Here is a 10065-nt window from a genome sequence, read left to right as displayed (position 1 = left end):
GCATCCTCAGTGTGTGAACTCTGTTACCCAGAAGGCCTTGCACGGCGGCCACCGAAGCCGGAATTCCTCGGTTGCTAGTTCTCTGCGCAAATTTGCCCAACCTGTTATCCCACAAGGCTCAGCGGGGCTGCGCGAGGCTGTGGTTAAGCGAGAGAAGCGTCGGTCAACTGCCACCCGGATCACGGCGACAGGAAGTGAGTACCCCCATCCCGGAAGCTGGTTTACGTGAAACCCACCACTCTTCGCTCCAGAATCTGCCCCTTACCCCATATTGGTCTTTGTAACGGTGGCAGAAAGAAGAGTGGGGGCGTAGAGAATGCACCATTTTAGGGTCACTCACGACTCCATCCCAGTTCTCCCCAACAAATAATACTATTTGTTGAAGACACCGAGAGTAATTGAAACTGCATGTGTCTGAAGTGACATTCTTCAGGGACTGTACGTCAGTCAATGCCCAGACCTTCCACGATTTGAGCTAGGAGAGAGATAAGCCTCCCAGCCCTAACGGCATTAAGACCTAAAGGGAAGTTGACTCAGCTCCCCTCTCCCAGACTTTTCCTACCTTCCAACCCTCAGATTCATTGCTATCTTAAGGTCCCTGCCATGCCTCACATCGACAACGACGTCAAACTGGACTTCAAGGATGTCCTGTTGAGGCCCAAACGCAGTACCCTTAAATCTCGAAGTGAGGTGAGCCTGCTTTCCTAGTTGCTCTTTCTTGATCCCAAGCTCCTTGCAGAGCCTGAACTGAGAAAGATTCCTGGCTTTTGCCCTCCTGCAGTACTTGTTTTTGGAAGAGTGAAATGCTCAGGTTCCTGTTCGCATCTGCAGGTGGATCTCACAAGATCATTTGCATTTCGGAACTCAAAGCAGATGTACACTGGGATCCCCATTATTGCTGCCAATATGGATACTGTGGGCACCTTTGAGATGGCCAAGGTCCTCTGTAAGGTAGGATTTCCCTCATGCCCCTTCCTCATGGTGTTTCGTGGGCTGACTGCAGAGGTATCTGCATCCCCACTCCCATCCCAGGTCAGCTCTGGCAGTTAACAGTCAGGATGCTTGATTTACTGCTTTCTGCAGTAGTACTAAGGCCTCTTTATCTGATAACTTTAAATGGCCATCTGACTTAGGGAGATTCAAATCTAAGTTTTTCACCCATTTTAACAGAAACTTCACTTTTCTCCTGTCCAGCATTTTAAACATCCTGCCAATTTTTCCCACTACCCAGATCACCCTCTACAAACCACTCTTTACACTACTGTTGGGATACTCAGCATTCACTGTTTTAGTCCAGAAACTAAATATAATTTGAGCATTCAAAAATTCCCAACCAGAAAATCCTAGAGAGAAGAAATTTAGTTTCTTTCATGCCTGCTATTTTTTTTTTTTAATCTTCCTTTTCTTTTAAGTCCTAGGTTCCTGGGTGTTCTGGGATGTGCCCAAAATGGAATGTTTTTCTTATACAGGTTATTGCTTGTTTTCAAAATGGAAGATGCTGCCCCTGTCAGTTATATTACTTGCTTCTATACTTGTAGCTGAGAAAGTAGATAGTTACTTTGGGTATCCTAAGGACATATACACTCTTCTGGCTAGCCATGTAGCCCTGGTGGATGGATTCTGCTGCTGCTTGTGGCTCTGTTATCCTTAAGGACTTTGTCTCCCTTTCTCTGTTTCTGATTGCTATAAGTCTTTCTGGAATGTCTGCTGTCATTTCTCTAAGGTTCATAGTTATGCAGCTTTAGTACCATATTACTGTTGCCATTCACTATCTGCTTAGCAATCCCACTGTTGCCTGTTGTCCACCTGGCCTATCCAGTACAGTTAAGGAATGGTGAATCTGACTTCAGTGTTACCAGATGTCCTACAGCACATGGACCTTGCTGGGACTTTCTTGATGCTTTATGTTGAGACTGGCTTTTCGTTTCTGCTGATGAATGCTGAAGAAGTCAGATTTTAGAGATACAAGCAAGTCTCAGTAATAATTAAAAGGTTCAGTGCAAGGACCTTTTTCTAGATCTCTAACTTGGTATGTAATTGGATGTATTCATCATGCCACCCTATGCCAAGATATCTCCCAGGTGTGATGACTGCCTAGAGTGATTTTTCTTTGTTGGTGGCAGAGTGTTGCTGAGAAAGCAGAATTCAGTAGCAGCTTTGGCTGGGTAGTGTTGATCTGAGTATAGCATGTGCACTTCCTTACTGCTGGCTAATGCGTGACTCCCTTGGATCTCTTATCAGTTGCAAGATTTGTGCTTTCTCCAATGCTGTCTTGTTTATTCGCATGTCTGCACTTTTAAAGCACAAACACCAGCATTCACAGTGGCCTTTGAATGCCTTTCTCAGAATATTGGGATGTTGTCTGCAGTTTTTTGAGCTAGGGAGCATAAATCTGATGAGTCATTCTAGCCTTCAACTTGGTTAACTGAAATAGGCTGAATGAAACAGACTTTTCAGGTTGGTCCATGACTTAAGAAAATCTGTCCATTACTTTTTTTGGGGGGGGGGGTGCCATGCGTTAAAGTATATGAGACCGGGGATCGAACCCATACTCTCTGCATGGGAAGTGAGTCTTAACCACTGGACCACCAGGAAAGTCCCTTTTGTCCATTACTTTAGCAGAGATAGAGAAAGGGTAGTACCTTATCGGCTGTTAACCTTAAGGCTTTACCTTTTTTGATTTTGTGAGAATTTAGGCTCACTGAATTACTGCTGATAAATGGAACAGAAAATACCAAAAATAGGTTAGTTCTGTACTAGGTTGTCCTAGGAGGAGGAGCTGAGTCAGTGCAGGCAGACACTGTCTCTGTCCAGCCTTTTCATGATTCTCTTTTGTCTGCTGCTTATCCCACTGCACCAACAGCTTGTCCTTGTCACTTTTTAAGTCAGAAGCGCTACATGCGCTGGCAGGTGAAATCCAATCCAGATAACTTAGTGCTTTGGTGGGAGTGTTAGGCAAGTACTAGCTTATGTGGAAAAGCCTGATTGCATTTGTAGGGAGAATAATGGTGGAACTGAGGTCTCAGCTCAACCACTGACATCTTCAAGTTGCTTTTTCCAGACTTCAGTCCTTCTGTCCCCCAGATAGGATAATATAACAGTCTATTTCCAGAGAAAGAGGTTCTAACAAAGTTCTTTCCTTCTTAACGGCTCTTTCTTCTCCCCAGTTCTCCCTCTTCACTGCTGTCCATAAACACTACAGCCTCGAGCAGTGGAAAGAGTTTGCCAGCCAGAATCCTGACTGTCTTGAGGTAACACTGGTCCTCCCTGATCCCTTCCTTAGCCCAGTCTTCCGAGAATCCTTTTTGCTTGGCTTCTGACCCTGATCTCCCCACTCCCGTTGGCTAACCAGCCATGTTGTCTCTGACATACTCATAGCCCTGTTTCTCTCACAGCATCTGGCTGCCAGCTCAGGCACAGGCTCTTCGGACTTTGAGCAGCTGGAACAGATCCTGAATGCTATTCCCCAGGTGAAGTATGTGTGCCTGGACGTGGCCAATGGCTACTCTGAACACTTTGTTGAATTTGTGAAGGATGTGCGGAAACGCTTCCCTGAACACACCATCATGGTATGTCTGTTACCCTCTAGTGGGTCCATTCCTCTCCTTCCTCCACTCTTTCCTGCCACTCTATTTTGTTATAACAGTTCCTTTCTCCTCTACTGCATTTCCTAGTCCACGTAATCATGTCACTTGGTGGTTATCCACGGTTCCCCGTTTTAGATGTTTGTTTACTGGCCAGTGCTGTTTTCCCTGACCCTTGATACATGGTCTTGTAAATCCAGTACCTGATGTCACTCACCAAGCCACAATGGAACACTTATGCATTGTACATATCTCTGGTACATACACACCTGCCCAAAGACATAGACAGACACTACTGTCTTACATTAAAGGGGTTGTATCAAACGCAGTTTTATTTTTTTACAAGCTCAGGGGAGTGATGACAAGGCCTTGTTTTCTTCACAGCATTGTGGGGTCTCTCTGTCCTGTTCATCAAAAGCAAATACAATTGGGTAGGTGGGTACTTAGCCTACATTACCATGTCCTCCCACTTCCCCTGAAGCCAGAGAGGTTTCATGACCTAACAGCTTAAGCACAGGATATGTTTGGGTGTCTTGGTGGGGAGGGAGAGATGAATCTACTATAAATCCAGTGTGAACTTACTCCAGTTGGACCCCCACTTTACCCTAGTACAACAGTAACACTGGCCACTCACCCCCTTACCTCAGCTTGGGAAGCAGGGTCCTTTGAAGTGACTCATCTAAAAAAGGAGCCCAGGGACTCTTCTTTGTAATAATGTTGGAAGCACATGACCTCCTCTCTTTCCTGAGAGGAGACCTTGAGAATGCTGTTTTGATGGTTCTGTCCCAGGCAGGGAATGTGGTAACAGGAGAAATGGTGGAAGAGCTGATCCTCTCTGGGGCTGACATCATCAAAGTGGGAATTGGACCAGGTAAGCTGGTTCACTGGGGGGTCACTGGCCACCCCTCCAGTGGCAGACACTTGTGGAGAACTTCATCCTCATTCTTGTCACATTCTTCTCAGGCTCCGTGTGTACCACCCGGAAGAAGACTGGAGTGGGGTATCCACAGCTAAGTGCAGTTATGGAGTGTGCAGATGCTGCTCATGGCCTCAAAGGCCACATCATTTCAGTAAGGTCATGGGCAGGGTAGGGTATGAAGCTGCCAAACATCTGGGTTCTCACCCATATCTAGAGGTTCTGGTAGAGTTTGGATCAGGGTTCCTGGGTCCCTGTCAGCATTGAGCTGGGCCGCTGGGACCTCCTAGAGGGCTTGTGGCATCCTTGCTGTCTCTTCACAGTGCTCCTTACTTTGCAGGATGGAGGCTGCAGCTGTCCTGGGGATGTGGCCAAGGCTTTCGGTAAGGAGGGCACGTAAGGAGGATCCTGTAGAAGAGGATGAGTCACCTCTGAGGATCTAGGATCAGGCTAGGGAAGTCCAAGAAAGCTGTCCTTTTACAATATGACCAGGGACCCAGAAGTCTGTGGTGTCACCTGGGGCAGGCCAGCGGGGGACATCCTGACACTCTAATACAGACTCTCCAAATGTGGGCCAGGACCATCCGCACCATCCCCTGGACTGCTGGATGGTGCAGAGGTCCGAGCCCCACACCGCATCCACAGGATCTAGCTCTGGGGAAAGTAGGGCTGCAGATCTGTACTTTCCCAGCTTCCTGGGTCATCCCTGCTCACACTGAAGTTGGAGACCTTTGCTCTTGGGACACTTGCAGTGAGTCTTGTTTGGCTGGGCACAGTAAAAAGAGGTGACCAGAAGCTGGCAAAAGCAACAAAAAACAGAGCAGAGGTCTAGAAGAGACTCTTTGAAATTCTTTGAAAAGTCAGGCCTACTGAGGAATAGAAGTCAGGGCAGAGCAGGCCTGTGCGCTTGGGTTATGGGCCAGCTAAGGAAACAAAACCAGGAAGATGCCAGAATCGTTGTCAGGCCTGAAAATTTGGTGTGAGTTGCTTCTGAGGGTGACAGTTTGGGCACCTGGACCAGTTTCATCTCTTACCCTCTCGCTGGTGCTGGCAGGGGCAGGGGCTGACTTCGTGATGCTGGGCGGCATGCTGGCTGGGCACAGTGAGTCAGGTGGTGAGCTCATCGAGAGGAATGGCAGGAAGTACAAGCTCTTCTACGGCATGAGCTCCGAAATGGCCATGAAGAAGTATGCTGGGGGTGTGGCTGAGTACAGGTAGGTGTGGTGGCCAGAGGCCAAGGGTTCTTGGAAAGCATGACTTTCCAAGAAGGGTGATGGCAGAACTCATGGTTGCTGGGAGATAGATGGTATAGTTTTTGGAAGAAAAGTGATGAACAGGGAAGGACTAAATGCTAGAGACCAGGGTAAGGAATCCAGCGAGAAAAGGTAAGCAAGCTTTTCTTCTTCTAAGGGCCTCAGAGGGAAAGACAGTGGAGGTGCCCTTTAAAGGGGACGTGGAACATACCATCCGAGACATCCTTGGAGGCATCCGCTCCACCTGCACTTATGTGGGAGCAGCTAAGCTGAAGGAGCTGAGCCGGAGAACTACCTTCATCCGTGTCACCCAGCAGGTGAATCCGATCTTCAGTGATGAGAGCTAGACCTGAGCAGTTCTGCCCTCCCAGGGCTCGAGCATCCACCACAGGGCTCCCAAGTGGGCTCCTCTCATCCCAGCTACTCAGGCTATTATTACTTGGTCATTTCCTATCCTCTCCTTACAGCTCCTGCAGTAATTCTGTACTTCTCTATCTGCACATGCAAAATGCTGAGGGCACTCGGTGGGGAGGAAGCAAGGCAGGCAGGCTGAGACAAGGAAGTTGAGAGAATCAAGTGGGAATCTGGGGACCCAGCATTCTGAAGATGATTAAAAAGAGGCTGATTCATACATAAATGTTTTATGTGGCCTTGGTTCTGGTAGAGGTAGGCTTTTAGAATCATGTTTTGTTAATCAGATTCATTAAATAGACCTTTGAATATCTACAAAGCATGGAATTGTTTACATACTTTAAATACCTCAATAAAGAGAGATCCCAATGACTTTAAGATTCTGGGGTTTTCTGCATAAGGCTGGCATCTGGGTGCTACCCCAGGGCAAGTGCAGGAGTAAGCACTGACCCACTGGAGTCAGCCACAGTGAGTACCTTTCCTGTGAAATATCTCCATTCTAGAGCCGCTACCCCCAAGGAACCTGGCAGCATGAGAATTTACAAAGTATATTCTGGCATCAGACCACAGAATTATTTTCAGAATAGCAAAAGGAAGTTTTTCTTCCAGGCTCTTAGCCCTGGTAATTGGGCGTGTCTGAACGGCACTCTCCAAGGGAGGTAAAATGGCAAAAGGATCCACTTCCAGCCCCAGAGAGGCTGGTTGTGTTTCTAAAGAGTGACCTACACTGACCTTAGAGAAGGCTTCATTCCCCTTCCTTGCACCAAGACAATGTTTTAACAAGTCCAAAATTTAATTATCAAGCATTACAAAGAAACTTCAGCATTGTAGTCAGGCAACCCAAGCCCAGGCTTCCACTTTATCCCCACTAAACTGTATGAGAGAAAGAAGACAGGCAGAATGTCGTGGGCACTTCAGTCTCATCACAAGAGTCTAGAACTGTCTGTACAGTCAGGGAAGGGGATAGACACAGTGCTGGGGCCAGAAGAGGGTAGGTATTCACAGAAGGTAGGGATCAGGGTGTCAAACTTTGTCTTCTGATAGTTTTCCAGAGGTTCCTGCAGAGAAGGGAGCAGGGAGATCCTATCATCATTGAAACGTGCCCTGATCCCTTCATATCCTAGAGAATGTCACTTTCTGTCTTGTTCTGCCCACCCATCCTGTTCCCAGCTTTCCTACTCACCCTTCCTTCGCTCTGGCTATCTTCTTCCTCGTCCGAGTCCAAAACCAGGTCCCCTATGGTAATGTCAGAGCTGTACAGAGATGGAGGACAAACTGTAGGGAGGAAAGCAGAGTCCAGGCACTCTCCTCAGTGAACACAGATCCTCAGGAGTCCCCAGGAGAGAAGGCTGTTTGATCTGGTTCTGACTCAGGATACCTACCTGACTTCCTAGGAGGTGATAATGACAATCTTAGTGGTTTCATGTGGCAGTCCATGTTGCAGTTCCTGAGGTGGGAGCAAGCAAAGACAGGGTGAAAGGAAAGCAGGCAGGACATGTGCTGCTAGTAGGAAGCAGCAGCTATTCTACTCACTCCTTTTGCTCCGAGGCAGATGAGTCAATTGGATTCCCCTTCACAGCTCTTCCTCCCAGGGTCTTGGACGGGCTCCTAGACTTCCCGGTCAAGGGTGCTCTGGTGCCCATGGCACCTGCTGGATCTGCTGGGTGTGTGCCGTCTTTGCCCTTCCCAGGCTTAGATGTGACCTGGGCTGGTGAACCCACATCCCTGAAGGGGAGCAGCATGACTGTGGGGCGCTCCTTATGGCCTCTGCTAGTGGGTGCCCACTGGGACTGGATTCTTCGCCGGCCTAGAGGGGCCAGATTGAAATGGTGGCCGGTCAGAGGTTCTGGATGCTTCCTTGAGGCTGGTCCCTGAGGAAGCAGTGGGCCAGGAGAGGCTTTTGGCAGAGGGTCGTGGAGTGCTGGTCTTGGTTGCTGAGGAGGACTCTGCTCTGAAGGCTCTGTCGTGTTCACTGCATCAGTAGCAGAGCACTCTGAAGAAGAAAACAAGGCTCCTTAAAAAGCTAAAATTCTAACACATCCACTCAGTTTGGTTTCTTATACTTCAGGCCCATGTAGCCCTTCCAGTGGGCTGTCTCAAAAGGTCTCAAGCTAAACACTCCACCCCCCAATTCTTGGTTCTCCTACATGGTCCTGGTACCTGGAAGTGGCCACCCCATGTCCACGCCATATTGGCTCAAGACAAAAGAAGAAGTAATAGAAACTCCAGGCTGCATCCAACTCAGCACATCCTGAAGCTGTGGGCAGGGAGAGAGGCATGAAGACCACAGGCCTTGTTACAACCCCACCCACCACCCCAGCATTCTGCCCTTATGTGTTTGCCCCAACAAAACCTGCTGTGCCTGCAGCATAGGCAGTGCTTTTTCCAGCTGACACAAATATTCAAAAAACAGCTTTTCCATGGCAGCCAGAAAAGTTTCCCCATACTCTTGTTCGAGTTCCTGCAGGAGGAAAAGCAGCAGGTCAGAGACGGCTAGAGCCAACAGCTACACCACTGCTTCCAAAGCAGCCAGTCCCACCTGCAGCTTCGAAGCCAAATCAACAGGGGCTTCTGCCAGCTGCTTCACCTGCTGGCAAAAGGTTTCCTGAGCCTCTGATATCTTCCTCAGATCCTGCTTTGTCTGTCGAGGGTAAAGAAGGCAAACAGGTTAGGGGCACCAGGATCCAGTGACCAGGAAGAGGAGCAACTTTGCTGCATCAGGTGTTAACCGGGGTAGGGCTTGCTTCAAGGGTTTACTCACGATTTTGGGGTCCCGCACTGCAGGTCCAGACTCTGGGAAGTGGTGATGTAGGGCATTTAGAACCTGGGCCCAAGGCCGGCCCTGCAGGATGAGCTCCACCACCAACTGTGGAGGGTACTGAGCTCAGAATGCCCACGTTGGAGCAAACTGCCCTTTTCCTACCGGTTCCATCCCCAAGCAGTCGGCCCCTATCCCCTCTACCAGGTCCTATTGGTTCCAATACCTTGGCCTTTAGGCCCATACACAGGCGTTCATGATGCCGGTAGCGAACCAAGCCAGGGGCAGCAGCGCGCAGGTATCGCAGAAACTCCAATACTCGGGGAAAATGCTCCACGCAGCGTCCGCGAATGACCTGCCAGCTGGCAGCAGCTACAAAGCGAAGAGCAGCGGGACCGGCCCCCGGGGGTGTGGCCATGGCCGGCGGACTCCACCCCAGGGGCCGCCTCTTTGGGTTCCTACCTCCTCGGCGCGGCTTCCCGACTCCTCCCAGGGGCGGGGCTTCCGGTGGCCCTCACTGGCTCCGCTATTTCAGTCTGCAACGGGTACTTGGCTATCCGACTCTGCGCCTACCAAGGGCCACCAGAATCCTGGGGTTTCTCTCCACCTCGGGATGGAGCCCGAATGCAGAAGCTGGCCAGCTCCACTGGCACTAGACCGCTCTGTCTGAAACGCCGCCGCTGTCTCAAACGCGAAGGCTCCCTCCCTTCCGGCTCTACGACCAGTTCTCCTACCCGGGAAGAGTGTGGGAGTGGCGAACCAATGGGCGGCCAGACAGGGTATACGTGACGTCGCGTCACAAGGCCACGCCCGGGTAGATCCGGCGCCGCTGCTGGTCCCCGCCCTCGCTTCCCCGCACTTCCGACAGCTAAGGGAGGCGGGGGAGGGGATCGCGGATCTGGGCTCTGTCCCCGACCGGTGCATTATTTCGGGGAGCCTGCAGAGAAAGCGCTTCGTTCTTTGAAGACTTGACTTTCTAGTCTGTAAAGGGAGGTTCGTGCCACTTTCCCTGTCCATCGTCTTCAGCCTCTCAAATCCGATTCCTTAAATGCCAGCGCTCAAAACCATCGTCTGCAAAGCCTTCCCCTGGCGGTGCGCGACTTCCAGTTCGGCTCTTTTTACAGACCAGGAGAGGGCGCCCGC

The 10065-nt window shown here is 49.9% G+C and overlaps 2 protein-coding genes across 8 annotated transcripts; one reads left to right on the top strand and one right to left on the bottom strand.

Moving 5' to 3' along the window:
• Positions 1–60: 60 nt before the first annotated feature.
• GMPR2 (guanosine monophosphate reductase 2) lies at positions 61–6483 on the top strand. Of its 2 annotated transcripts, XM_020880936.2 has the most exons (10): positions 61–194; positions 595–690; positions 832–951; positions 3168–3251; positions 3396–3569; positions 4374–4455; positions 4548–4654; positions 4841–4883; positions 5555–5714; positions 5911–6483. In XM_020880936.2, the coding sequence occupies exons 2-10, from the start codon at positions 604–606 to the stop codon at positions 6098–6100; spliced, it is 1047 nt and encodes a 348-aa protein (XP_020736595.1). In that variant the 5' UTR covers positions 61–194; positions 595–603; the 3' UTR covers positions 6101–6483. The 2 variants fall into 2 exon arrangements, with proteins under 2 accessions (XP_020736595.1, XP_020736597.1); XM_020880938.2 differs by lacking the exon at positions 61–194 and having other exon boundaries at positions 603–690; positions 782–951.
• TINF2 (TERF1 interacting nuclear factor 2) lies at positions 3885–9678 on the bottom strand. Of its 6 annotated transcripts, none has more exons than XR_011488181.1 (10): positions 9149–9678; positions 8926–9030; positions 8704–8805; positions 8518–8625; positions 8325–8421; positions 7698–8157; positions 7547–7611; positions 7348–7439; positions 4227–4908; positions 3885–3988 (listed from the first exon to the last, which is right to left on the bottom strand). XR_011488181.1 is itself a non-coding variant. In XM_020880934.2 (10 exons), the coding sequence occupies exons 2-10, from the start codon at positions 9164–9166 to the stop codon at positions 4738–4740; spliced, it is 1218 nt and encodes a 405-aa protein (XP_020736593.2). In that variant the 5' UTR covers positions 9167–9294; positions 9385–9678; the 3' UTR covers positions 3885–4737. The 6 variants fall into 6 exon arrangements, 3 of the variants coding, with proteins under 3 accessions (XP_020736593.2, XP_020736592.2, XP_070324926.1); XM_020880934.2 differs by having other exon boundaries at positions 3885–4908; positions 9149–9294; positions 9385–9678; XM_020880933.2 differs by having other exon boundaries at positions 3885–4908.
• Positions 9679–10065: the final 387 nt, after the last annotated feature.

This window comes from Odocoileus virginianus, chromosome 6, assembly GCF_023699985.2.
Source record: "Odocoileus virginianus isolate 20LAN1187 ecotype Illinois chromosome 6, Ovbor_1.2, whole genome shotgun sequence".
NCBI lineage: Eukaryota > Metazoa > Chordata > Mammalia > Artiodactyla > Cervidae > Odocoileus > Odocoileus virginianus.
Note: the sequence above shows the minus strand (reverse complement) of the source record. Positions and strands in the feature narration are given on the sequence as shown.

Excerpts from the sequence above, each read along its gene's own strand:
- GMPR2 (XM_020880936.2), top strand. The coding sequence starts at position 604 with ATGCCTCACATCGACAACGACGTCAAACTGGACTTCAAGGATGTCCTG. Across the intron at positions 3,252-3,395 it reads AGAATCCTGACTGTCTTGAG|CATCTGGCTGCCAGCTCAGG; the intron begins GTAACACTGGTC and ends TTTCTCTCACAG. Across the intron at positions 4,456-4,547 it reads CAAAGTGGGAATTGGACCAG|GCTCCGTGTGTACCACCCGG; the intron begins GTAAGCTGGTTC and ends CATTCTTCTCAG.
- TINF2 (XM_020880933.2), bottom strand. The coding sequence starts at position 9,340 with ATGGCCACACCCCCGGGGGCCGGTCCCGCTGCTCTTCGCTTTGTAGCT. Across the intron at positions 9,031-9,148 it reads GTATGGGCCTAAAGGCCAAG|TTGGTGGTGGAGCTCATCCT; the intron begins GTATTGGAACCA and ends TACCCTCCACAG. Across the intron at positions 7,612-7,697 it reads TCTGCCTCGGAGCAAAAGGA|GAACTGCAACATGGACTGCC; the intron begins GTGAGTAGAATA and ends CTCCCACCTCAG.